Source organism: Gopherus evgoodei, chromosome 9, assembly GCF_007399415.2.
Source record: "Gopherus evgoodei ecotype Sinaloan lineage chromosome 9, rGopEvg1_v1.p, whole genome shotgun sequence".
Lineage (NCBI taxonomy): Eukaryota > Metazoa > Chordata > Testudines > Testudinidae > Gopherus > Gopherus evgoodei.
Genome location: NC_044330.1, coordinates 322,590 through 348,611, shown reverse-complemented (window position 1 = coordinate 348,611; position 26,022 = coordinate 322,590). Strand labels below are relative to the sequence as shown.

General features: G+C 42.4%; 1 protein-coding gene across 35 annotated transcripts in view; it reads left to right on the top strand.

Annotated features, from left to right (window-relative positions):
• The window catches only part of DLG1 (discs large MAGUK scaffold protein 1), a 395,120-nt gene that overhangs the window by 342,200 nt on the left and 26,898 nt on the right, over positions 1-26,022 (top strand). For 14 of the 35 annotated variants that reach the window (XM_030574802.1, XM_030574813.1, XM_030574803.1 and 11 more), the window contains 3 exons: positions 2,928-3,027; positions 18,066-18,107; positions 19,913-19,948. In XM_030574802.1, coding sequence (XP_030430662.1) covers positions 2,928-3,027; positions 18,066-18,107; positions 19,913-19,948 — 178 coding nt within the window. Of the gene's footprint in view, positions 1-2,927; positions 3,028-3,803; positions 3,838-18,065; positions 18,108-19,912; positions 19,949-26,022 lie in introns of all 35 variants that reach the window. The other 21 variants (XM_030574808.1, XM_030574809.1, XM_030574821.1 and 18 more) reach the window with 8 other exon arrangements.

Sequence of the window (26,022 nt, the reverse complement as noted above, 5' to 3'; positions counted from 1 at the left end):
ATGTAGTAATAAAGTAAGTATTGCAGCTCTAAATATAATATTAATGAGAGAAAACATTAAAATGCCAATTCCATTTATTCTAAGGAAAACTGAGAAACTGGAGCTTGCATGATTATCATGTTTCTTGTCTATTCTTTTAATATACACATTTATCTCATTTTGCTTGTGCTTCATCTGTGGTTAACAAATTCTTTCTTGTGTAATCTATCCATAATTTGCAATGGGTTTATGAAATAGTTATAAAATTAATGTGTCTGCAACTAATCAGCAATTCTCTATAGCCTTTATAATCATATTTTTTTAAATCATCTTTTGGCTAATGTTTTATTTAAAATCAGTACATGATTATTATTTATTTTGCAATGAAACTGACTCTGACCATTATATATGCAGTATATGAAATTATTGTTAAATGGTTTTAACTCAATAAAATGAACTGTAGAGGAAGTCAAATCAAAGATTAGTTTTATCAAATATTTTTAAAAGGTATAGCTAAACAAAAATGAGTATACTGCCAGAAGTGCATTAAAAGCACCACTGTATTGTTCTAATTGTCAAAAATAGCTAAATCTTTCTGCCTTATTTGACTTGCACCAAAATTTTGTCACAGTTTTCCATAATGTTCTTCTTTTGAGGTTGAGACATTTTGTCTGACTTATGCTCCATGGTGGCCTTTCCCTCGTGCTGCAGTTGTATTTGTTATGTGAGACCTCCGTTTGTGGAAATCCATGTTACATACTTAGCGTACATGGTTGTGAGATCTAGGGTTAATTTCAATTTTAAGAAAGATTGATGGACCTCTGTGCTGAAGTAGCAGTGACTTGCTGCCATTAGCTTAGGTACTGAAGCTCAAGAGAATCATAGCCCAGAATCCTGCCCATACCACCTGTATTTCATGCAAACATATGATTGGTTAGGTGCCAGTTCTCGTGCCCATATGTCACGATGGTACTTCTCACAGCTGAATACCAGTATTCCTACTCACTGATGCCAACCAATTAAGGGGTTTTATGAACTTCCTACTTAATATTTTTAGTGCTGTTTTTTCCAGAACTCTCCCTTCTCTGACATGCCTTATTGTGTTCCACTGGTACCATATGCCTTTTTTGCACTTGGTAATATTTAAATAACAAAATAATTTTATCAACGGCAGTGATGACATCAGTTCATCCTCCAGCATCTGACATTGCTAAACAAGTCTGTGTTAAAGCAGATGGCCGGAAAGGCTGTGAACATTGTAGTAGAGTGCAGACAACATGATACGCTGCAGGCATTCACTGACTAAATGCCAAGCTTATCATTGTGCTGGTTGTGCACTAGCCCTGAAAAAAGAGCACAGCAAGTCAAAGCACAGTGCTGCCTGACCCCCTAATTGCTGCTGTATCTCCTTCCACATGGAGTAGTGGTAGGAAAGGAAAAAACACCTTGTACGTGTTTCTTCCAATAAGGCTTACCTTCATCTGGATCATATTGTGATTAAGAGAGGGTATGATCAAACTGGATAAAATATGATGGACAAAGCATATTGCAGTTATGCTGTAGATTCTAGAAATAACTATTAATAGAATCCTTATAGCATGAACTGAAAACCAGTACTTTCTTTTGAAGAATTTACTTTGAAAAATGGCTCTGTAAAAATGGCATTGTGTTGCTCCATTCTTCTGGCACATTCCATTCTTCCATATCACGTTTTTAATTTAGAAAGAAACTCTGCAAACTCAGCCACTGCTTTCACATCATCACCAGTAACAGAAGTTCTGCAGACCACATGAAGCACACTGACTGACTGCTTATTAAACAAATCACTTAATGATACAGGGAGGAGTTGTGCACAGTAAGAAGGTTCCATTTTAATATAGTCACTTTCCAGGATAGAACTACGGTGTAAGGATGGGAGGCTTCCATCATATTTTCAGGAGTAGACATCACCAATTTTAATTTAATCTATGTTTCCATCTTCCACATACAATGTACATAAAGATATATCTTCATCTTATTTGTAAAGTAACTTAGGATTGTAATAATAGCTTGAGCTCAAATGGAAAAAAAAGTGATAAAAAAAATCCTCACTATATAAGGATAAAGCATCTGAGCTGTACAAATCCTTCAGCAACATCAATACAAGAAGTCCTAATTCTTGCTGAATACCATCCTGAGCTTTGCAGTGTCTGATTTCTAAAATGTCAGTTCCACCTCTGTGTCCCATCCCCACAATGCTGAAGAAAAATAAACAATCTGAACAAATGAAACAAGTAAGTGTTAAGAATGGACCTTGGCACTGGGATGTGGACTTTCCCACTGCAATGTTCATTTCTTGCCATGAATTTGTGAGGAATTGCTGATGCAAAAGAATCAAGGAAAACGCAGAGATTTTTGTATTAAATGAATGTTTCAAGCGGACAAAACAATTGCTTTTGTAAAATTGTTATTTTCATCACTCTTTTTCCTGGAAGTAGTATCAGCATTTAATTATTTTGCTTTCATATACATTGGCTGTCATTCAAATATATAGTTGTGCCTTTACAGGCAGATAATGCTGTGAATATCTGGTTACCCCTGTACTAGCTAATATCTGTGACTTCCTCCATTCTTTTTAGCAAATGGGTTTTACTTTTGATGGCTTTAGCAGCCTACTGGCTCTCACATTTTTCTGTTCACAAAGGATCTGAATTATGAAGCATAAGGCCACAGATGATAAACTATGGATACCAGCCTTCCAATTTTTCAGTAGTTAACATGCAAAATATGGAGGGTTTCAGCATAACCAGAAGCCCACTCTATTTCTGATGAGGTGGGATGATGTTAAATTAAAATATAAACTGCATCACATGGTTATAGGAGTCAGCTTCCACAAAGCTGCTGGGGCTGGGCCTTTGTACACACAGACATTAGACATCCTTTGTTTTGCCCCTCCTTCTCTTCTTCAGCAGTCATTCAATGACAAGCGTAAAAAGAACCTCTTTTCCCGAAAATTTCCCTTCTACAAGAACAAGGACCAGAGTGAACAAGAAACCAGTGATATTGACCGTAAGTACGTGGAATCCAATGGAGAGAAAAAATACACACACACCAAAGGGCCTGCTAGCTTCCAGTAGGGTGTTACCTTGGAGACAGTTTCAAGAGCTGCAACAGGTTAATGGAACTCAAACAATGTAAATGGCAAAACAGCCTTTCAAATCAATACATTGATTCATGTGCTGTTACAGTACATCCTAACTGTTCTTGGAATCCAAGAACAGCCTGGTTCATCATGAACTGGATGAGACTGTGGGATGATGATTATGTGTGTAACTGGAGGGGATAACTAAGTTCTGTTACTCTGTTAATTGTATCTTATCAATAACTTCATAGAGAGTGCACTGCTGTAAAACTGTTACTCAGAATATAAATGAACTATAACCAGTCACTTTAGACTGGTTCTTTGAAATTTGTTCTATTTTAATCTTTAATTTTAATACTGTCCTAATTTTAAGGGTGTTTCTTTTAAATCTTTATTGCCTTCATTGGAAAAAAGTATTTTTGAAACAGAAATCTTATTTTTACGATAAAAATAAAGTTGATTGTTCAGATCTTTGCCTACTGTAAGCTCTCTCTGCCTTTTTCATCACTGATAACCCTTCAGCTGCTAGCCATTTTAAATCCTAGGAGCTGACTGTGGGGAAAAAAAATTCTGTAGAGCTATGTCTCCCTGTAATGTTCTTGAAACTGTCTCTTATCGTAGCGCCAGTTTTATACATTACTGACAGTTTGTTTTTTTTTGTGATTATCTTTTTATTGCTTGCCCTCTGGGGACTACTCTACAGGAGATCCCTGACGACATGGGATCAAAAGGCCTGAGTAAGTGATCAAAATACTCCCAACCTCCATCTGTAAACTTAATTTTTATAAATCCATTTTGAGACTGGTGGTATTGCTCTGCTGACATAAGGAGGTTAATTATTTCAAAGTGTTTTATAGAATTTTCTTAATTTGTAACATTCTTTGGTTTTATCTTTTAAGATCTTGCTACTTCGTTTAGGAAACAACCACATTTTATTTTTGGTTTGGAAGTTTACCCAAATATACTCTATGTCACAGATAATGACTGCTTTCTTTGAACTAGTTAATGTATCTTTCCTAGTACGTCATTTTTATATTGGCTTTACCATTTTTTTTTAAATACAGTATTCTACAGTTATGATCCACACCACTGCAATAATGCGTATTCGCTTCAGTTCTTTTAATTGTTAATATAGACTATTGTATTTTAATGGCTGCTACTAACAAAGTGCCTTTACATATTTTAAAATTAGCAGCAGTAAAAATAGCTTCATTTTCTCTTATGTGATGGAAAATGCATTCTGACAGAGATAAGATGGGAAGGAGGTTCCATCTGATCTATTTTGGCTTTTATGTGGTACTCGCATAAGAATACTGATCATACAGTAAGGGAGTTATTATTAGGAACATGTCCTGAATAAGTATCACTTTCAGTTCCTACAAAGCCATGTCTGTGTTATTACATGAAGAATAGTAGCTTTGGGGATGCTAGATAAGTAATGCTGGATTAGTAATGGCCATGTTTTGAATAATTTAGTTTTGTAATTTAAATTACAGCAAGTTTTTTAAAACTACCAATTACTTTAGTAGACCTATCTGTATAATTGTCTGAGTGTTCAGGCACCACTAGCATGATAATCCAGCAAAGGATGAAATTTGTGGGTAAAGTTAAAATTTACTAGCTTAGTTTTAAAATATTGGTGATCAGGATGCACACATTATCTCATACTTCTGGACTGGTAAGGCTCTGAAGCCACAGACAAAACATTCCGGTGACTACTAACTTTCTGTTCTACCAACCTATTAGAATTCTTTGAGGGGTCAACAAACATATGGACAAGGGTGATCCAGTGGATATATGTACCTGGACTTTCAGAAAGCCTTTAACAAGGTCCTTCACCAGAGGCTCTTAAGCAAAGTAAGCAGTCATGGGATAAGAGGGAAGGTCCTCTCTTGGATCATTAACTGGTTAAAAGATAGGAATAAATGGTCAGTTTTCAGAGTGGAGAGAAGTAAATAGCAAAGTCCCCCAAGGATTTGTACTTGCTGCAATATTGTTCAACATATTCATGAATAAGGCTGTGATTCTTTCATGGAAGTTGTGGAAGTCACGGATTCTGTGACTTTCTGCAACCTCCATGACTTCCGCAGTGGCTAGTGCAGCTCACTTTAGGGCTACCCGAGCAACAGAGAGTGTGGCTGGTCCCAAGGATGGCCCAAGCAGCAGCCCCGGGGAGCATCTTAGCAGCGGTCCCTGGGGCAGCCACACCGGCCGCTGCTCGGGTGGCTCTAGGCAGCTAGCTCCAGGGACTGCCAGAACAGCGGCTGGTGTGGCTGGCTCCGGAGAACGCCCGAGCAGTGGTTCTGGAGGTGTCCTGGGGACTGCCCAAGTAGAAGCAGTTCCAGGGCAGCTGGAGCAGCAGCATGGGGCTCCTGGAGGCCGACTGGAGAGTGGTCCCCAGGAGCAGCGGCTGGTCAGTCAACTCCCAGCACTGGAGCAGCGGGCCCCCAGAGCAGCAGAACCCCAGAAGTAGAGATTTAGTCAGGTATTTTTGGTTAGAGTCATGGACAGGTCACGGGGTGTGAATTTTTATTTATTGCTCGTGGCCTGTCCATGACTTTTACCAAAAATACCCATGACCAGTGGTGAGCTCAAGCCGATTTGCGCTGGTTTGCAAGAACCAGTTGATAAAATTAGAAGCCGGTGTAGAACCAGTTATTAAAGGGACCAGCGGGTGGGCAAACTCCAGTCCGCAGACCACATCTGGCCTGCGGGACCGTCCTGTCCCAGGCCCTTTAAATTGCCACCGGAGCGCCACTGCTGAAGCTGTGGGGTAGGGCTGCAGTGGCCTGGGGGCTATTTAAAAAGTCTGGGGCTCCAGCTGCTTCTACTGCTCTGGCCCTTTAAATAGCTGCCGGAGCCCCACCACCACTACTCCAGGGCTCCAGCTGCTATTTAAAGGGCCAGGGCAGTAGAAACAGGGGGGCCCTGGGCCCTTTAAATAGCCCCCGGAGCCTAGGGGTAGCGGTTGGCTCCCGCGGCTATTTAAAGGGCCTGGGACTCCAGCTGTCTCTGCTGCCCCAGTCCTTTAAATAGCCATGGGAGCCCTGCCACTTCTCCAGGGCTCCCACAGCTATTTAAAAGGCCAGGGCAGTAGAATCAGGGGAGCCCCAGGCCCTTCAAATAGCCCCTGGAGCCCCAGGTTGCTGCTGCTACCCCAGTGTGGGCGGGGGGAGGGCACTTACCTTACAGGGTGGGCTGAGGCAGGCTCTGACTCGCTCAGCCACATCACTTCTGGAGGCCAGAACTGGCCCCAGTTTACTGATAAGTCACTGGACTTACTTTCACTCTTGTTCTCCGGAGGGGGCGTGGTCAGAGGACAAGGAACGGTGGGGGTTGATGGGTTGGGGTCAGATGGGGCGGGGACAGGCACCACACGGTTCCCTACTGGGTCTTCAGCGGCACTTTGGTGGCTCGGGGAGTCTTCACTTGCTCCGGGTGAAGGACCCGCTGCCAAAATGCCACCGAAAACCCGGAGCGAGTGAAGAGACACACACACACACCCCGCTGCTGCCCAAGTGCTGCCGAGGACCCAGTAGGGAACCGGTTATTAGGATTTTGGGAGCTCATCACTGCCCGTAATTAAATCTTAGACTTATTCATAAATGATCTGAAAAAGGAGATAGACAGTGAGGTGGTAAAGTTTGCAGATGATACTATTACTGAAGATAGTTAAGTCCAAAGCTGACTGTGGGTGACACGTCAACAGAATGGCAGATGAAATGCAGTGTTGATAAATGCAAGGTAATGCACATTGGAAAACATAATCCAACTATACATACAAAATGATAGGGTCTAAAATAACAGTTATCACTCAAGAAAGAGATCTTCTAGTCATTGTGGATAGTTCTGTGTGCAGCAGCAGTCAAAAAAGCTACCAGAATGTTAGGGACCATTAGGAAAGGGGTAGATAATAAGAAAATATAATAATGCCACTATATAAATCCATAGTATGCCCACTCTTTGAATACTGTTTGCAGTTCTGGTTGCCCCATCTCCAAAAAAAATATTAGAACTGGAAAAAATACGGAGAATAGTAATAAAAATGTTTAGGAGTATGAAACAGCTTCTACATGAGGAGAGATTAGAAAAACTGGAACTGTTCGGTTTAGGAGATGACTAAGGTGGAGGGGGTATGATAGAGATCTATAAAATCATGAATGATGTGGAAAAATGAATAATAAAGTGTTACTTAGCCCTTCACATAATGCATGGAGTCTTGTGTGTGCTTGCTGTGGAGCTGCTTCCTCAAATGAAGAGCTTCTGGTAGCACAAGCAGTACCTTCCAGGCCTCTGTAGACCTCATTCTCTCTGTACAGGTAGAGAGAGGCATACGCCAACCCCTGAATACTGGGAGCATTCCCTATGTCCAGACCAGGGGTTCTCAAACGGGTTCATGACCCCTCAGGGGGTTGTGAGGTTATTATCTTGGGGGTCGCAAGCTGTCAGGCTCCACCCCAATCCCCACTTCAGCTCCAGCATTTCTAATAGTGTTAAATATTTTTAAAGTGTTTTTAATTTATAAGGGGGGGTCGCACTCAGAAGCTTGCTCTGTGAAAGGGGTCACCAGTACAAAAGTTTGAGCACCGCTGCTCCAGACCTTTATCCCTTGAACACTCATGCACTGGGCCTGATATTCTCAAAGGAACAGTACACACCAGGTTGTAAGATTCAACTCAAGACCAGCACTTTGCTTAACACACAGCACTTGGATACATTTACAATGAAAATAAGAATAAGTTTATCATCAAAGACCAGTGATGCACATGAGAGGGAAGAAGGATATTGGAAACAAATGGTTACATATAAAACAAAATCATAACACCACTATCTAGAGACAAAACTTAAATAACTGGTTAACCTCCTATCTAAAGAACTTTCTCTCGCCCAAAGGCCTGTTCATTGTTTTCAACCAAGATTGGCTGAAACCGTCCTTTTATGAAAACAAACACGTTGTCTGTTTAGTTTGTAGGTGCAGGATGCCACAGTGCCCTCTTTGCCTTCATTGTCTTTACTCATAAAGAAGCTAAACCCCTGTTGAATTCATATCTCTTCATAAACGTTTGACACCATTTGTAAATGGGCATCCATTGTGTTAGCTTAAAATGCTTAATTTATATCTCAACAGATACGTGTTTCTTATACCCTGTCTGGAGGAATCTGTCTAATTGTCATCTTTTGGTGAACTGCTTTTAACTTACATGCTTAAGAACATAATTTTCTAATACATATACATAACTCCTTACATAGTACATACTTTTCACAATGATATTGATGACCAGTGTGACACCAATTTTCATTTGAGACCTCAAATGACATTCTTCAATGAACCCAAATGTGCATACCATAATCAGGAGATATTTGAATCCCTCTGCACCCCCTTGCCAGTTAATATTAAGAGGTTCTTGGGTCAGAGCAGCCCAACCAGATTTCTTGTAACCCATCATAGTTCCCAAAAGGCTTTTGCTGCAGTCATTGCTAGTTGGATCTCCTTTTCTCATGGCTGACATTAAGCCCTGCAGTCCTACACCTTTACAACTGATGCTCATTACTATAGTGTCACACTACTGGTTGTTAGAGAGACAAGGTGGGCAAGGTAATATCTTTTATTGGACCAACTTCTGTTGGTGAGAAAGACAAACTTTTGAGCTTACACAGAGCTCTTCTTGACCACTGAGCTCTGTGTAAGCTCAAAAGTTTGTTTCTCTCACTGATAAAATTGGTCCAATAAAAGATATTACCTCACCCACCTTGTCTCTCTAATATCCTGGGACCAACTCAGCTATAACAACACTGCATACACTATTGGTTAGTCTAATAAACTGATGAAATGGTGTCTCCAAGGTGCATACTGCTTGTTGTGTCCTCCGCAGGATGCAGTTCTTTCACGCACTATAGGTAGACTTTCATCTCTCTTTCTTCTTCAAGTAGTGTCCTGTGGGTGCTCCATTTTAGGTGTTGGTGTGTTCCTTCGCCGCAGATCAGAGATTTTCAGTAGTAATGTTCAGTCGGGGTGCACACGTGCAGTAGTTGTCTTGTGGTGCCATTGGCACCTCATGTAGTGCACACACAACCCGACCCACTCAGTTCCTTCTCAACCATCCTGGGCTGCAGACAGAGCTCACTGACCGTGCTGCCTCTTTATTTTTTCTCTGTAGAAATAGTTAGATTAACTGTCTAGTAAGTCTAGTTTAGCTAGTTAGTTATTGTTCTTTTAAAAAAATTAGTATAGATATTTTCTTTTGTTATTTTTCCCACTCTTTCCCCGTTGGGAAACTTTAACGGCCGCAATGCCTGGCTTGGCTGGGTTTAAACAATGTGACCCTTGTGAGGTGATTCCCATCTCAGACAGTCACTCATGTGTACATTGTTTGAAGGAGACCCATATCCCTCAAAAATATGCCCATTGCAGCAATTTTAAAGCCCGGGCAAGGAATGATCAAGATCTCTACTTCAAGATTTTTTTGATGGAAGTCTCTTCAGCGACAAAAATCAACATCAGCAGATGGTTCCCTGAACAAAACCTCTGCTAATGGGAATGCTCAGTCTTCCAAATAATCCAGGAATCGAGCTGCGACCTCCCCTGATAGGGCCAGTTAGAGAAAGGAAAGGTCCCCTGCGAGGTCGCTATCCTTGGTGCTGAGCTCAAGTAGAGTGAGCATATTTGAGGCTCCAGGCACCTCTGGCACTGTCCGTTTGTGGACTTCTGCCGAGCCCTGCCACTCTGGAACGGAGTCAAGACTCTCCTCCTGCATGGCACCGATGACCTTGGTGTGGGAGTCGGCACCAATGGACAGCCCAAGAATGGCTCTGACCGCATTGACACCAACTGTACCACCACAGAAGCACATAGCTCTGCAACAGTTTCTCCACCAGAAAGAGACAGCAGTTTCTTTGATATCCTGGTTGCCATTGCTCAGCACCGAGGGATCTCCGGACCAACTAATGGAGCAGCTAACTACTTCATCTGCTCCCCAGCCTCTCTCCAGCGATGAAGAAGAGGACATATGTGGGAGCCAGTTCTCTTCCCAGCACTCTTAACCCATGGAGAGGAGACCTCCATGTGAGGCCGTTAAGACCAAGTCCCGCCAACCTCGAGAGAAACAACAATAGTACAGGCAGCCCTGGATTCGCCCGCTGATGCCTTTCCCTCTGCAGTGCCCCCCGCCCCCCAGATCCCTGGGCGGCATATAGGGCCCAATATACTAGACCCTTGACTCCAGCCTGAGGGGAAATTTGTCCTCTTCCAGCTTCCTAGAGTAGGGATACGTTGGAAGCAGCCAAAGGCATGGAATATGAAGAGAAAGAAGGCTCAGACCAGGAAGGCATTTTGCCAGCTCATAATTCATCTTCCTTCCTGACAAAGCCATCAGACCACCACCTCCAACTACAGTAGACAACCTGAAACAATTTCAGGAACTCTTTAAAAGAGTAGCCACCAGCCAAGACATTCTACTTAACGTGGAAGAAATCCAGCACAAGCTGCTACATATCCTACAGACATCCAGTTCATCGAAAATTGCACTCCCCATCAACGATGCCATAATGGAACCAGCAGAAAAATATTAGGCAGACCCCCACAACCATACCACCTACAAGTAAAAGAGCTGACAGGAAGTACTTTGTACCAGCTACAGGGATGGACTTTCTCTTCTCCCACCCACAACATAACTCCCTGGTGGTGGAAGCTGCCAACGATTACAGCAAACAACCTGAATTCTGGTCCACTCCTTCAGCCCTTCTTGCAAAGTACAACTTTGACAACTACAGTAAACTACAAGAATTCCTTGAGGTTCTATCAGAGGAAAAATGCCCCAAGTTCACTGCCATCATGAACGAGGGACAACTAACTGCCCAAATGGCTTTACAGGCCTCAATGGGTATAGCAGACACTGCTGCAAGAACGATGGCCACAGCTGTCGTAATGCACAAGGCCTTATTGTCACAATCATCCAGTATTCCAATAGAGCTCCAACGCAAGGTGGAAGATCTCCTTTTCGATCAGGAGAAGCTCTTCTCTGCAAAAATGCATGACGTCCTTCATACTATGAAGAATTCTCAGGCCACCCTGCACATTTTAAGCCTAATAAGCGACACTGGTACACACCATATCAAAAGGGCAGAGACACCTCTTTCCATCGCCCACAACAACAGCAATTTGACCAGAATAGAAATAAACAACTCTCACAAAGACGTACGCCTTGTCAAACTCAGTCCTCATCCTCACAACCATCTACTACCAAGCCATAGTTTTAAAATCTTGGTCTAGGGTCTGAACATTCTCCCCCACAATACTGTGCTGTCAGATACTCCTATCCAATCTTTTGGCCACCACCGTCACCCATTTTACCATACTTGAGCAGCAATAACAATGGGACCACTTCAACCTCCCTGGCCACACTATAGCAGACCTTAAGGTGGCCATCCTGCAGCAAAAAAACTTCAGGATCAGACTTCAAAGAGAAACTGCTGAGCTTCAGTTCATCTGCAAATTTGACACCATCAGCTCAGGATTAAACAAAGACTGTGAATGGCTTGCCAACTACAAAACCAGTTTCTCCTCCCTTGGTTTTCACATCTCAGCTGCTAGAACAGGGCCTCATCCTCCCTGATTGAACTAACCTCATTATCTCTAGCTTGCTTGCATATATATACCTGCCCCTGGAAATTCCCACTACATGCATCTGAGGAAGTGGGTATTCACCCACGAAAGCTCATGCTCCAAAACGTCTGTTAGTCTATAAGGTGCCACAGGATTCTTTGCTGCTTTTACAGATCCAGACTAACACGGCTACCCGTCTGATACTTGACACCATGCAAGGCACTGCATTTAGCCGTATGGAGTGGAAATCCATCAACCTCATGAAGAAACTTGCACAAATACAGACAGATATCATCTTCCTTTCCAAATGCAAATGGATGGACATCATACCAAATGGACTAAAGGTAAAAAATCCACTGCTATCTACATACTACACAGACCACAGTGAGAGATTATGCCATACTCTATCAAAGAAACTGAGGAACCACCTGATCAGCATCCTATACAGCAAACAGGAAAACATCAAAAAAGAGCTCTCCAACCTAGAGACTCTCATTAATAACCAAACTTCCATACAAACGGACTTCACTAAAATAAGACAGGAGATCTACATTACTCACTTCACCTTTCTACAAAGGAAAAAGGACTGTAAGCTATCTAAACTCCTATCTGCCACATGGGGCCACAACCATGGTACCCCTAACCCACCCAGCAATATCGTCAATCTATCCAACTACACACTCAGCCCAGAAGAAAAGTCTGTCCTATCTCGGGGACTCTCTTTCTGCCCTGCCACCCCCACCAACATGATACCGTTCTGCGGCGATGTGGAAGCCTACTTTCGCCCTCTCCGACTCAAAGAATACTTTCAAGACAACACTGAACAGCGCACTGATACACAGGTACCCTCCCACCAACAGCACAAGAAGAACTCCACATGGACTCCTCCTGAGGGTCGAAATGACAGTCTGGACCTATACATTCAATGCTTCCGCCGACGTGCACAGGCAGAAATTGTGGAAAAACAACATGGCTTGCCTCATAACCTAAGTCGTGCAGAATGCAATGCCATCCACAACCTCAGAAATCACCCTGATATTATCATCAAAGAGGCTGATGAGGGAGCTGCTGTTGTCATCATGAACATGTCTGACTACCAAAAGGAGGCCTCCAGACAACTCTCTAATACCAAATTCTACAGGCCACTTCCCTCAGATCCCACTGAGGAATACACTAAAAAACTACACTATCTACTCAGGACACTCCCTACACTAATACCGGAACAAATCAACATACCCTTAGAGCCCCAACCAGGGTTATTCTATCTACTACCCAAGAGCCGCAAACTCGGAAATCCTGGACGCCCCATCATCTCGGGCATTGGCACTCTCACTGAAGGACTGTCTGGATATGTGGACTCTCTACTCAGACCCTATGCCACCAGCACTCCCAGCTTTCTCCATGACGCCACTGATTTCCTGAGGAAACTACAATGTATTGGTGACCTTCCAGAAAACACCATCCTAGCCACCATGGATGTAGAGGCTCTCTACACGAACATCCCACACACAAATGGAATACAAGCTGTCAGGAACAGTATCCCTGATGATGCCACAGCACAACTGGCTGCTGAGCTCTGTGCCTTTATCCTCACACACAGCTATTTCAAATTTGATGACAATATATGTCTCCAGATCAGTGGCACCACTATGGGCACCCGCATGGCCCCACAACATGCCAATATTTTTATGACCGACCTGGAACAACGCTTCCTCAGCTCTTGTCCACTCACGCCCCTTCTCTACCTATGCTACATTGATGACATCTTCATCATCTGGACCCATGGGAAGGAGACTCTGGAAAAATACCACCACGATTTCAACAGCTTCCACCCTATCATCAGCCTCAGTCTGGACCAGTCTACACGGGAGGTCCACTTCCTAGACACCACGGTGCAAATAAGTGGTGGTCACATTAACACCACCCTATACCGAAAACCTACCGACCGCTATGCCTACCTCCAGCTTCCATCCCGGGCACATCACACGATCCATTGTCTACAGCCAAGCACTGAGGTACAACCACATCTGCTCTAACCCCTCAGACAGAGGCCAACACCTACAAAATATCTACCAAGCATTCTCAAAACTAAAATACCCGCACGGGGAAATAAAGAAACAGATCAGCAGAGCCAGACGTGTACCCAGAAGCCTCCTACTGCAAGACAAACTCAAGAAAGAAACCAACAGGACTCCACTGGCCATCACATACAGCTAAAACCCCTCCAATGCATCATCAGGGATCTACATCCCATCCTGGACAATGATCCCACACTTTCACAGGCCTTGGGTGGCAGGCCAGTCCTCGCCCACAGACAACCTGCCAACCTGAAACATATTCTCACCAGTAACTGCACACCGCACCATAGTAACTCTAGCTCAGGAACCAATCCATGCAACAGACCTCAATGCCAACTCTGCCCACATATCTACACCAGCGACACCATCACAGAACCTAACCAGATCAGCCACATCATCACCTGTTCATTCACCTGCACGTCCACCAATATAATATACGCCATCATATGCCAGCAATGCCCCTCTGCTATGTACATCGGCCAAACTGGACAGTCTCTATGGAAAAGGATAAATAGACACAAATCAGATATTAGGAATGGCAATATACAAAAACCTGTAGGAGAACACTTCAACCTCTCTGGCCACACTATAGCAGACCTTAAGGTGGCCATCCTGCAGCAAAAAAATTTCAGGACCAGACTTCAAAGAGAAACTGCTGAGCTTCAGTTCATCTGCAAATTTGACGCCATCAGCTCAGGATTAAACAAAGACTGTGAATGGCTTGCCAACTACAAAACCAGTTTCTCCTCCCTTGGTTTTCACACCTCAACTGCTAGAACAGGGCCTCATCCTCCCTGATTGAACTAACCTCATTATCTCTACCTTGCTTGCATATATATACCTGCCCCTGGAAATTTCCACTACATGCATATGACGAAGTGGGTATTCACCCACGAAAGCTCATGCTCCAAAACGTCTGTTAATCTATAAGGTGCCACAGGATTCTTTGCTGCTTTTAATGGACCAATGAGTACTGGAGTTATAAAATTGGGTTATACCATCCTCTTCCTCTTCTTATCCCCTACCCTACTGCCTTCTCCGTTCTTCTTTGGGGACCCTTCTCACAAGCACCTTTTACAACAGGAAATGAACCATGTCCTACAATTGGGTGCCATGGAGCAAGTTCCAACTCAATACAAAGGGAAGGGTTTTTACTCCCATTATTATCTCATCAAAAAGAAAAATGGCAGATGGAGGCCCACTTGGAAACTCAACAAATTTGGAAACTCTTGTTTCTTTGGAAACTCAACAAATTTGTGCAGAATCACAGATTAAAAATGGTCAAACTGGCCACAGTTATTCCAGAACTAGACAAGGCGGACTGGTTTTCTGCGTTCGATCTCCAAAATGCTTATTTTCATATTATCATACACCCAGCTCACAGACGATTTTTTAAGATTAACGGTAGGGGTCAACCATTACTAATACAGAGTACTATCTTTTGGCCTTTCCATTGCCCTTACAGTTTTTTCAAAAACCCTCTCAGTAGTGGTGGCCCACTTATGAAGGAGAGGAGTGATAATCTTCTCATATCTGGACAATTGTCTACTAAAAGGTACAACTCAGGAAGAAGCGACACACATGGTACAAACAACCATTGAACTGTTCCAGACACTAGGGTTGCAGATAAATATATAGAAATCTACACTAACCCCAGTGCAACAACTGGAATTCATCGGGGCCTACCTCAGTTCCACACAGGGGAGGGCACTGTTGCAACGGTCACCAGCAGTCCTCAAACATCTTCCAGAACCTGCCTACAACTATTAGGTCATATGGCAGCTACAACATTTGTTGTGAGACACACGATATTACATATGCATTGCCTACAGAGCTGGCTGAGGACTGTGTACATTGCCAGCAAACACAGTCTAAACAAAAGCGTGACAGTACTCTCAAAGGTCAATGTGTCACTAAAGACGTGGACAAAACCAGAAAACATCTGCACAAGGATCCCTTTTCAACAGGATCCTCTGTCACTAATAATCATGACCGACATGTCACTGGAAGGCTGTGGCACTCTCTTAGACCAGCACGCCATACAAGGCAAGTGATCAGCAATGGAACTCAGCTCCACATCAATCTCTTGAAGCTCTGAGCAGTATGCAATGTGTTCAGGCTCTTCCTCCCAATCATAGAGAATGAATCAATCTGCATACTGACCGACAACATAGCAAGCATGTTCTATATCAATCACCAAGGCGGACCTCGCTCCCATTCACTCTGCACCGAGGCCCTGAAATTGTGGAACTGGTGCATTCACTACAACATAACCATCTTAGCTCCCAGGGTGTCAGAATATGAGAGCACACACACTAAGCAGACACTTCTCCAAGGGGCACGAATGAGAAATACATGACAGTGTCCTCCAGTCGATATTCCAATACTGAGGCTTTACATCTGTAGACCTGTTTGCATCAGCAACAAACCACAAATGCCCACTTTTCTGCTCCAGGGCAGGACAAGCACCCAAGTCACTAGGGAATGCCTTCCTCATCTCATGGGACACATTACTCATGTACGCGTACCCTCTGGTACGTCTAATCTCACAAGTCATTCAGCTAGACAAGTCAGTGAAATCAGTGCAGTGACGGCAGAGCCCCCTTACTCCATGCTTACTAAAGATAAGGTCACATTGCGACCACACCCAAAATTCCGTTTAAGTCAACCCATACAGCTTCCCATGTTTTACCCAAAACCACGTGGGACCTCACAAGCGATCATCCTGCATAGACTCGATGTCAGACGAGCCATAGCATTTTACTTAGAAAGAACTAAACCCTTCCAGAAATCTCCAAGACTATTTATTTCCACAACAGAATGCTCCAAGGGGTGTGCAGTATCAACCCAGAAACTAAATGGATGTTTACATGTATCCAACTCTGCTATCAACTGCATAACATGGAACCACCATCAGGGATCTGATCCCACTCTGTGTCTGCCATTGCTACATCTATAGGCTTCCTGAACAATGTCCCTGTGATAGACATATTCACATGGGCCTCAGAGCACATGTTTGCAAAACAGTACATTATCACTTAGTCCTCTAGGTCAGACACTATATTGAAAACATTCATCAGGTTATCTGTCATACTGTGCAATAATTTACTTTAATAATATTTGCTGAATCACTAAAAGCTTATTTATATTTCACCATGGATTCCCTCCTTCATAATCCATTTTCTCCATGATCTTGGTGTGAAGGAGCCATGCTGAATTTGTGAGATCACAAATACACTCCATGACAACAAGTTTGTGGTATCAGAAGTACAGGCTTAGTAATTCATTGTAGGATCAAGTAGGATGAGAAGCTGAGCTAGGAAGGGAATGAGAAAATTCTTATTAAAACATGTATATTGTACTTTAAGTCATAACAAAGGGAACACAGAAAAAAACCTACCCATGTAAACGTCCATCTGCTGTTTTGATCTGTATCAAATGCTGATTTATATATCCTTTATGTATTCTCTAAACTGTCAGTTTAATACATCAATACATCCTTCACCTGTGTTAATAAACTGTTGCTGTGCATAAGTCTCTAAAATGGAAAGCAATGTATATTTCACTTTTTAACATATAGCATAGAAACTTTCAAATCTGGTAAAACAGTCATTTTTAATTACGATAAACCACACAACACATTTTTATTAAGATAACCAACACATTTTATGATTTGTTTATTATGGGAAAAGCATGAGTTCCACATTGATACTTGGCACAAGACTGTTAAGTTCTTAAAAGCAAAACAGAAAACAAAGTAGATCTTAATTCTGCAGTGCACCTCAGATAAATTATAAATGGTTAATTAACATACTATAAAAGGTAAAGTATCTACTACTGAACTAATTACCATATTCAGTGTATACTCCATTATTTTCTGCTGCTAGACTCTCTGTGCAGATTAGTGACATGTCTCTAGAGTGCATCCTGCATTAGTAACAAGCTTGGTCAATAACGTACCTTAAAGATGCAGTCCTACAGCTTTGCACAGCAAAAATTCCTGATGAGGTAAATGCACAAGGATTGCAGGACTGGGTGTGAAACATGGATTCATATTTTTTTCATAGTCTTCTATGCGAAAAAAATTTTATTATTACAGTTCTTTTTGTGTAATATTGAGCTAAATGATGAGAGCTATCAGAAATATCTTTTATATGCATTATCTATGGGTCTTATATCCTTAATCAGTGTCAGTATTGTCTCTCATCTTGATTGTCAGTTTTTCTTTTGAACCCCATGTCATTTAGTGTGTGTTCCTTATTTTTCCATTCTGTTGCAATTTCAGAACATGTAACCTCTAATGCCAGCGATAGTGAAAGTAGTTACCGTAAGTGTTATAAGTTCCTTCTTTATTTTGAATCCTTGTTACTACCTTTAAGTTTGGATTTATCTGGGTATTTTTTCCCAGATATTCATGTGATACATAAAATAAGATCACCTAATCAGTTCCAACTGAAATCCATATTTATCTGCTCAGATGAGTTGCTGAGAAATTTTCTGTTTATATCACTGAGAGTACTTAGGCCTTGTCAAAACAAAGTTTCACAATTTTTACTTAAATAGATTTTTACTAACAGATTTAGTTGAACTGATGTGAACCCCTTGTAGACATTCTTATTTTGATATGAGTGACTAATTGACTTAAACTGAATCAAAATCAGCCTGGTTTAAACTGAAGTGAGACGGTCCACTTGTTCTTTTGTACTAGTTTAACTAAATCAGTTTAAAATTTCACCGTTGGTTAAACCGGTGCAACTTCCTTCTGTAGACAAGCACTTAGTAAGTTTTGTACTAACAATGTAAGCTGATAAATTCAGGGCGTAATTGCATGCTTAAATATGAAGTACTTGTTTTTTTAAAAGTGTGATATGTAAATATCTTTAATGAAAGTGAGGGTGAGTTAGTGTTCATTTCTCCTTCTCTTCAGGCTTTTACTTAGTAGTTTTGTCAAATAGGGCTGCTTATTTTGAGTTGTCTTCAAAGGCTATACCAATGGATGACTAGTATTTAGCACCAGAATTAATGTTGTTAAATGAAACCCCTGGACTGTGTCATTCTAACTGTATGATACTTTTAAAGACTAGACTGAGTTGAAGTATTGTTGTTTTTATTACAGTAGCACCTTAGGGCCCAGACAGGGATTTAGGGTCCCATTGTGCTACGCACTGTACAAAGTTGTGTTAAAAAGATAATCCCTTTCCCAAAGTGATTACTATTCAGGGCTTCGATCCTGCAATTTATTTCATGTAGACAGACCCTCCCCCTCCTTCCCTCAACAAAATTACTAAGCCTCCAAGCAGTCTCAGGAGTGTCCCAAACACAGTGATTTGCGGGATCAAGACATAGTGTACAATAGAACAGATAGATGAAACATACAGGAAAATGGTAGAGCTGAAGAACCAGATAACAGACAGGCATACCTTAGCACTGTGAGTTTGAGCCAGGGCTCACCACCTGTTGTCTGTTTGCCAAGTATAAATTCCTGAAAGGTATTTTAGGAACTGTTGTTATAGAGTTTGGACAGAAGGTGGAGAAATGAGTCAAGAACAGGTAAATGAGTTTGGAAGCTTTGCATCCTTTTAAACAGACACTGCCAAGTCAATTCTGGCACAAAACTAAATGTTACTAATAGGAATATCATTAATAGAAAATATTTTAAGCAAACAAGTATTCTCTGGTTTGCAACCTTGATATTGCTGCACTCTTGAGAAAATGATAGTGAAATTGATAAGAAGCTATTAACAAAAGTGAAACTGACTAGTTTTTGTATTGTAGAAACAGAGTAACACAAAACAGAAACAGCAAGGATGAAGAAAAGTTAACTGATTGGTAATGTTAGCCACATAAGTAAATTTACGCTTTAAAAACTGGGTTTTATTAACCAGACAGTGTCTCTTGAAAGCTGCTGTTTTCTTAAGTTTTCCAGTCACTCATCAGTGCTTCTGTTTTGTCTTTATGATAGGTGATTCATTATAGGTGATGATATGTGGGCTTTATTCTTCACTGGCAAAAACTCTATGCACATTATAAATGTTCTGTTGAATTTCTTGGCAGAATGTGTAATTCTAAGCAATAATTATTTTTATTAAAGTTACCTCTTTAATTTCTTCTTACTGCTGTCTAATATGAAAGTTATCTTGATTACAGATGAGTATGGTTGTTCAAAAGGTCCATTCTATTAATATCTGTTTTTCTAAAGTGTTCAACAGTATTGACAATATATACTTTTTGCCCTCAACCAATGGTGTTGTTTATATTTGCTACTGCTGTTTCTGTTTAATGTTTTGCTGAACTGATTTTTGTCTTTATAGGAAAGTGATTTTTTTCAAAAAGTATTTGATTACATATTAGCTTGAGTCCCTCATAGCTAAGTTGATAGTTGAGTGACTTTGTTTCTCTCTCAAGCCTAAAAGAGGTTCTGAAAGTATATACTGTCTTTCTCTAAATCCATTTGCATGAGTTACTTTTTGAGGTGTTTAGTTTTCCAAGTTGCATGTTTTTTATCTTAACTATTAAGAAAAAATTTCAAATTGATATGCATTCATCTATTGCTATAATAGACTCAGACCACAAAGTAAATAATCTAAATTAAAGAACAGTTCTTCTTCAAGTGATGGTCCCTATGTGTATTCCACACGTGGGTATCTATGCCCCTGAGTTCAGAAATTCGACCAAGCAGAATCCACACATGCGCAGTAGTTCTCTTTGAGCTCCAAATTGAGGACATAAAGGAGCAGTGCGATTCAATGTCTCTCCACTTCCTCATTAGTGCCACATGACCTGAGTTGGAATCCCATGTCCATTTCAATCTTCCTTTTTTGTGAAACAATAATACAATTTGTAAATAGTTTAGTAATTAGTATTTTAATATTTTATAATTTACAGTTACTCCTCACTTCGGGATGCTTCTCCTTCTGAAGGGGGATTATGCCAAAAGTTCCAGGGTTCAAGAACTGTCTCCCCTGTTCCCATTCCTTCTCCATCAGAGATGACCAGTGGTGCTGCTTTTATTGCCTTGCGATATTGCCACAAAGTGCAGTATCTGCCATTCTTTCCCTCTCTGAACTCAGGAGGAAGGAGAGTTCCGTCTATGGATGCACCTCATGGAGAAGGCTATGAAACCCCATTCACATTCAGGCCAGGGAGACACTCCATCTCCACCCCATACAACAGCCTCAAATAATGAGCAGTGCCCCTCTAGCACAGGCTCCAGAGTTGAGGCAAAAACTCTTAAGCTTAGCAAACTCTTTCACGAGAGTAGGGGACATGAACATACTCATATTTCTGTCCAGATATGTCTCTGAGAGAGGATCTTTCTCCATCTCGGTCAAAGTCAGTGAGTCCTAAATCTTCTATCCAAGAATGAAAGGCATGAAAGAAGAAGAATCTGATGTTATCGGTTCTGGCTTTGGATCCATCCTACAGACCTGAGGAGTGGAACCTAATGCATCTGTCTGGGATTTCAATGATGGGATCCCATCCAACATTCTCCATGCGGGATCCCCTAAACACTAGACCTATGGATGACTTTGATCCACTGGTACCTTCCTCAGGAGCCCCCCCAGGTACCAAGGATAGGGTAACCAGATGTCCCGATTTTATAGGGACAGTCCCGATTTTGGGGTCTTTTTCTTATATAGGTTCCTATTACCCCCCACCCCGATTTTTCACATTTGCTGTCTGATCACCCTAACCAAGGAGGACCGAAACCTTCACTTCGCTGGAGGGTATCTTCACTTTGCCCTGCCCACAGTCTCCCTTGCTATCAGATCCAGCTCTTTGTAGAGAGATCCCTGCATCCAGGGAAACCACCCTGAGGGCAGGAATATCAGCCACTATGATGTTTATAACTAATATCCTCCCATTGGTTCCATCTGTGCTGCCGGTAGAACAGCTGCCTATCATCTTGTCAAGTGAATGTGACGCTCCTGATGAAACTCCTCCACCCACCCCCAAAAGGGGAGCAAGGCTGGTCGGAGATCAAAGAAAGTATTGGAATCTCCCACCTCCTTCCAAATATGATTTTCCAAGGGACTGCTAGTACCCGATGCCATTGGTTCCTCCCTCTGGATGATCTCTACTTGTCTTATTGGGGCTTGTAGGATCCATACAACAGAGACCTGGGATGTATGCAGGAATCAGACAGGCCCTCCTCTCCTAACCAGTAACAACTGGCTCCATCAGAATTTGTTGAGGAAGAAGACATCAAGCCAGGTCTGACTGGTAAGTCATCCTCCTCACTGGATGAACCAGTTGCCCCTTCATCCCACTGTCCACCTAATGTTCGCAAACTATACCAGGAGTTGTTGCAGAGGGTAGCAGCTAAGCTGCAGATACATCACAGAGAGATTCAGGACACATAGCAAGGTCTATTGGATACCTTCCAGCCCTCTGGCCTTTCAAAGGTGGCCCTTCCAGTTAATCAAGCCATCCTGAAATTCACCAGATCAATGTGGCACACACCTGCCTTTTGTTGCCCTACCCCAAAGAGAGCTGAGAAATGGTATTTTGTACCAGCAAACAGGGCTGAGTCCATATTTACCCATCCAGCTCCCAACTCCATATTTACCCATCCAGCACCCAACTCCTGTGCAATCAGCAACAGAGAAGTCCAGGGCTCAGTATTCCAAGAATCCCACGACTGATAAGGTCACTAAATGCCTCTTCCTTTTGGGTGGGAAGATATTCTCTTCAGCTAGTCTCTAATTCAGAGCTGCCGACTACCAAGCAGTGATGCAGAATATGATTTCCTTAATTATGCCAAATGTACAGAGTTTAAGGTAAACTTTCTTAGCAAGACAGGGCCCAGTTCCAAGCCCTCGTTGTCAAAGACAGGCTGATGACCAAAACATCACTTCAAGAGGCAGCTGACACAGCTGATACTGTCTCTAGAGCCATCACCACAGCTGTAGTCCTAAGGAGTTATGGTTGCAATCTTCAGCGTTCCCCAGGGATGTCCAGAATACCATCAAGCACCTTTCCTTGGTGAGTCTAACCTTTTTAATGCAAAGACTGAGAAATCTTTGCACACTCTAAAAGACTCTGGAACAGCCTTACACTCCCTGGACATTTACACCCCGGCCCCAAAGAGGAAACATCATAAGCAACAATATAGACCCAGACCTCCTCCTTAGGTGTCCTAATGCTCACGTGAACCTCCATGTAAGAAGCAAAGGACTCAAAGACCCAGATAGACGGCTTCCTTTACCTTTACAACCACCACCCAATATTCAAAGGGTTCTTTAAATTATACGATTGAGGACTGCATGCTGACATTGATGCCCTGCCTCATTATTCCCCCTGCCTTTGGTGGTCACCTTACCACTTTGCTCTCAACTGGACAGAAATAACTATAGGCAGGTGGGTACTAGACATCATAACCACCAAAGCTGTGCAATCAAGTTTGTCTTGCCTCCCCACCACAAACCACCTTTTCGGGGACCACTCTCATGAGGAAATCTCTCTTCTTCAGAAAGAGGCTTTAGAACCAATTCCTCCTCAGTATCAGGGGACTGGGTTCTATTTGCCGTATTTCTTGCTCCCAAAGAAAATCCAATGGATGGAGACTGATTCTCGACTTAAACCAGCTGAATGTATTCATCTGAAAATGGTCACACTGGCATCAATAATCCCCTCTCTGGAAGAGTGCACTTGGTTTGCAGCCCTCAAGGTGAAGGATGTTCATTTTCAGATATTTGCCTTTCCCACAGAAAGTTTCTTAGATTCCTCATTGGGCAGGACCACTTTGAATTCAGGGTCCTTCCATTCACACTAGCTGCATCACCCAGAGTCTTCACAAATGTCCTTTCAGTAGTAGCAGCTTGGATGAAATGAAATAGTTTTACTGGCTTTCTGTATCTCAGTAACTGGCTTCTGACAGGCAGGTCCATCGCAGAAGGCTAGTCAGCAACAGCATTCCTACTCCATCTTCCCTGGGAATTTCCATCAGCTACAAAAAGTCTACTCTGAGCCCCCGGAGGACCTTAGACTTCATAGGAGCAACCTTGGATTTGACTGCAGCAAGAGCCTATCTTCCCACTGAGAGATGCCACATCATGAGCAATCTAATAAAACACATCACTTTGACATTTTGCACTCCAAAGCACCCCATATTTATCATGATGATGAGTCACTCCCAGAGTGCAACCTGGAATTGGGGTACCACTGAGCCCTCTGACTCACCAGCCTGGGTTCCCTCTCACAGTGTGCTGCTGTTACAAGCTGCAGACCACTCCCGGTCACCTACTCCCACCAGCAGTCACACAGGCAGGGACATCCCCAGCTGCAGTTACATGCAGGCCCTGGCCAGCCACTGCATGAATCAACAATAGAGAGGTTATTACCCTTTCTAATACCCCCAGCTCCCCAGCCTAGGACCCCAGAGCTGTACTGTACTGTCCTGTCCTGTCCTGGTCAAAAACCTGACAAGTATGAATTTATTACCCAGTTCAGCCCTCCCTCGACATGGAGAGGAATATGCACAACACCTTTTGTTAACTGAGCTGAGATTTTTCCCAAACACTTCATTCAAAAACACACTGGGTAAGATAAAACAAAACAAGTTAAAATCTATCTTTCTGTAGTTGATTAGGTGATTATAAGTGACAGCAAACAGATCAAAGTAGATTACATAGCAAATAAACAAAACTCCAGTCTAAGCCTAATATACTAGATAGGATTTGAATCAGCAATATCTCACCCTGACTGATGATACAAGCAGTTCCCCAAGCTGCCATACACAGACTAGAAATCACTTTAGCCTGGGATCAGCCCTTCCCTCAATTCAGTCTTTGATCCTCAGGTGTTTCCAGGTGTTCTCTTGTGTGGGGATTGAACCTCTGAAATGATGTCATGCCCCATCTTTTATAGCCTTTCCATATGGCAAGACTCTCCCCTTTGTTCTAAGCCAAGTTCCCAGCCCCTTTGTGGAAAACTACAGGTACCAAAATGGAGTTCAGTGTCATGCGGTCTGGCCACATGCTCTTGCATGCATTGCTGAGTCATAGCAGCTATTATCCACAGGCTGTCTGAGGATATGCTCTTCCAAGGTCCACTATCTTTGCTGATTGGCTATTAGCACTGTCTAGCTTCTTCACTGTTATATCTGAAAGGCTAGTTGTGGGTGTTTCCAACTTCACAACATGTTTCAGTAACACATGCATAGCAAAACTTTACAGCTTTGTATACAATGACAACACGTACAATCCAACAAGATATTCATGTTTAGCAGATCGAGACTTTGAGAATGATACCTCACAAGGCATATTTTGTATAAAACATATCATCATTACATCACCACGGCAAGTATGGGGTACTTTGGAGTGGAGAATGTCACATCACCCTCAAACCTCATACCACTGTCAGGACTTGCCTTTCCAACTTTGGCCACATGGTCTCATGAATCCACATTACACCAATTGCCAGGCTCCAACTCTGCTGTTTACAGACCTGGCTTCAATCTATCTACTCACCGGAAAAAGACAATGTCAGTGCCAAAGTAACAGTTCCAGCCAAGGTTTTTGTGTCTCTCACCTGGTGGACAAAGCTGGAGAAAATTGGGATGGGATTTCCTTTCCTGATCCCTGTATCAGAGGCAACTGTGGTTGGATACCTCCATATTGGGTTGGGGAGCTCTTACGAACAATCATACCACACCAGGATTTGGACCCATTAAGAGGCTGGGATGTACATCAGCTTACTGGAACTAAGGGCAGTCCGTTGGACTTGCAGTGCATTCCTTCCACTCAGCCAATCCTGTCACATGCAGATAATATCAGATACCATGTCAACTGTGTTCTGTGTAAACAAGCAGGGGGAACATCCTCTGAAAACATCCACTCAATGTGCAGCGGCAGTCAAAAACGCAAACAGAATGCTGGGAATAATTAAGAACGGGATAGAAAATAGGACAGAAAATATCATGTTGCCTCTATATAAATCCACAGTATGCCCACATCTTGAATAGTGTGTGCAGATGTGGTCTCCCCATCTCAAAAAAGATATATTGGAATTGGAAAAGGCTCAGAAAAGGGCAACAAAAATGATTAGGGGTATGGAATGGCTTCCATCTGAGGAGAGATTAATAAGACTGGGACTTTTCAGCTTGGAAAAGAGACAGCTAAGGGAAGATATGATTGAGGTCTATAAAATCTTGACTGGTGTAGAGAAAGTAGATGAGGAAGCGTTGTTTACCATTTCTCATAACACAAGAACTGTGAGTCACCGAATGAATTAATAGGTAG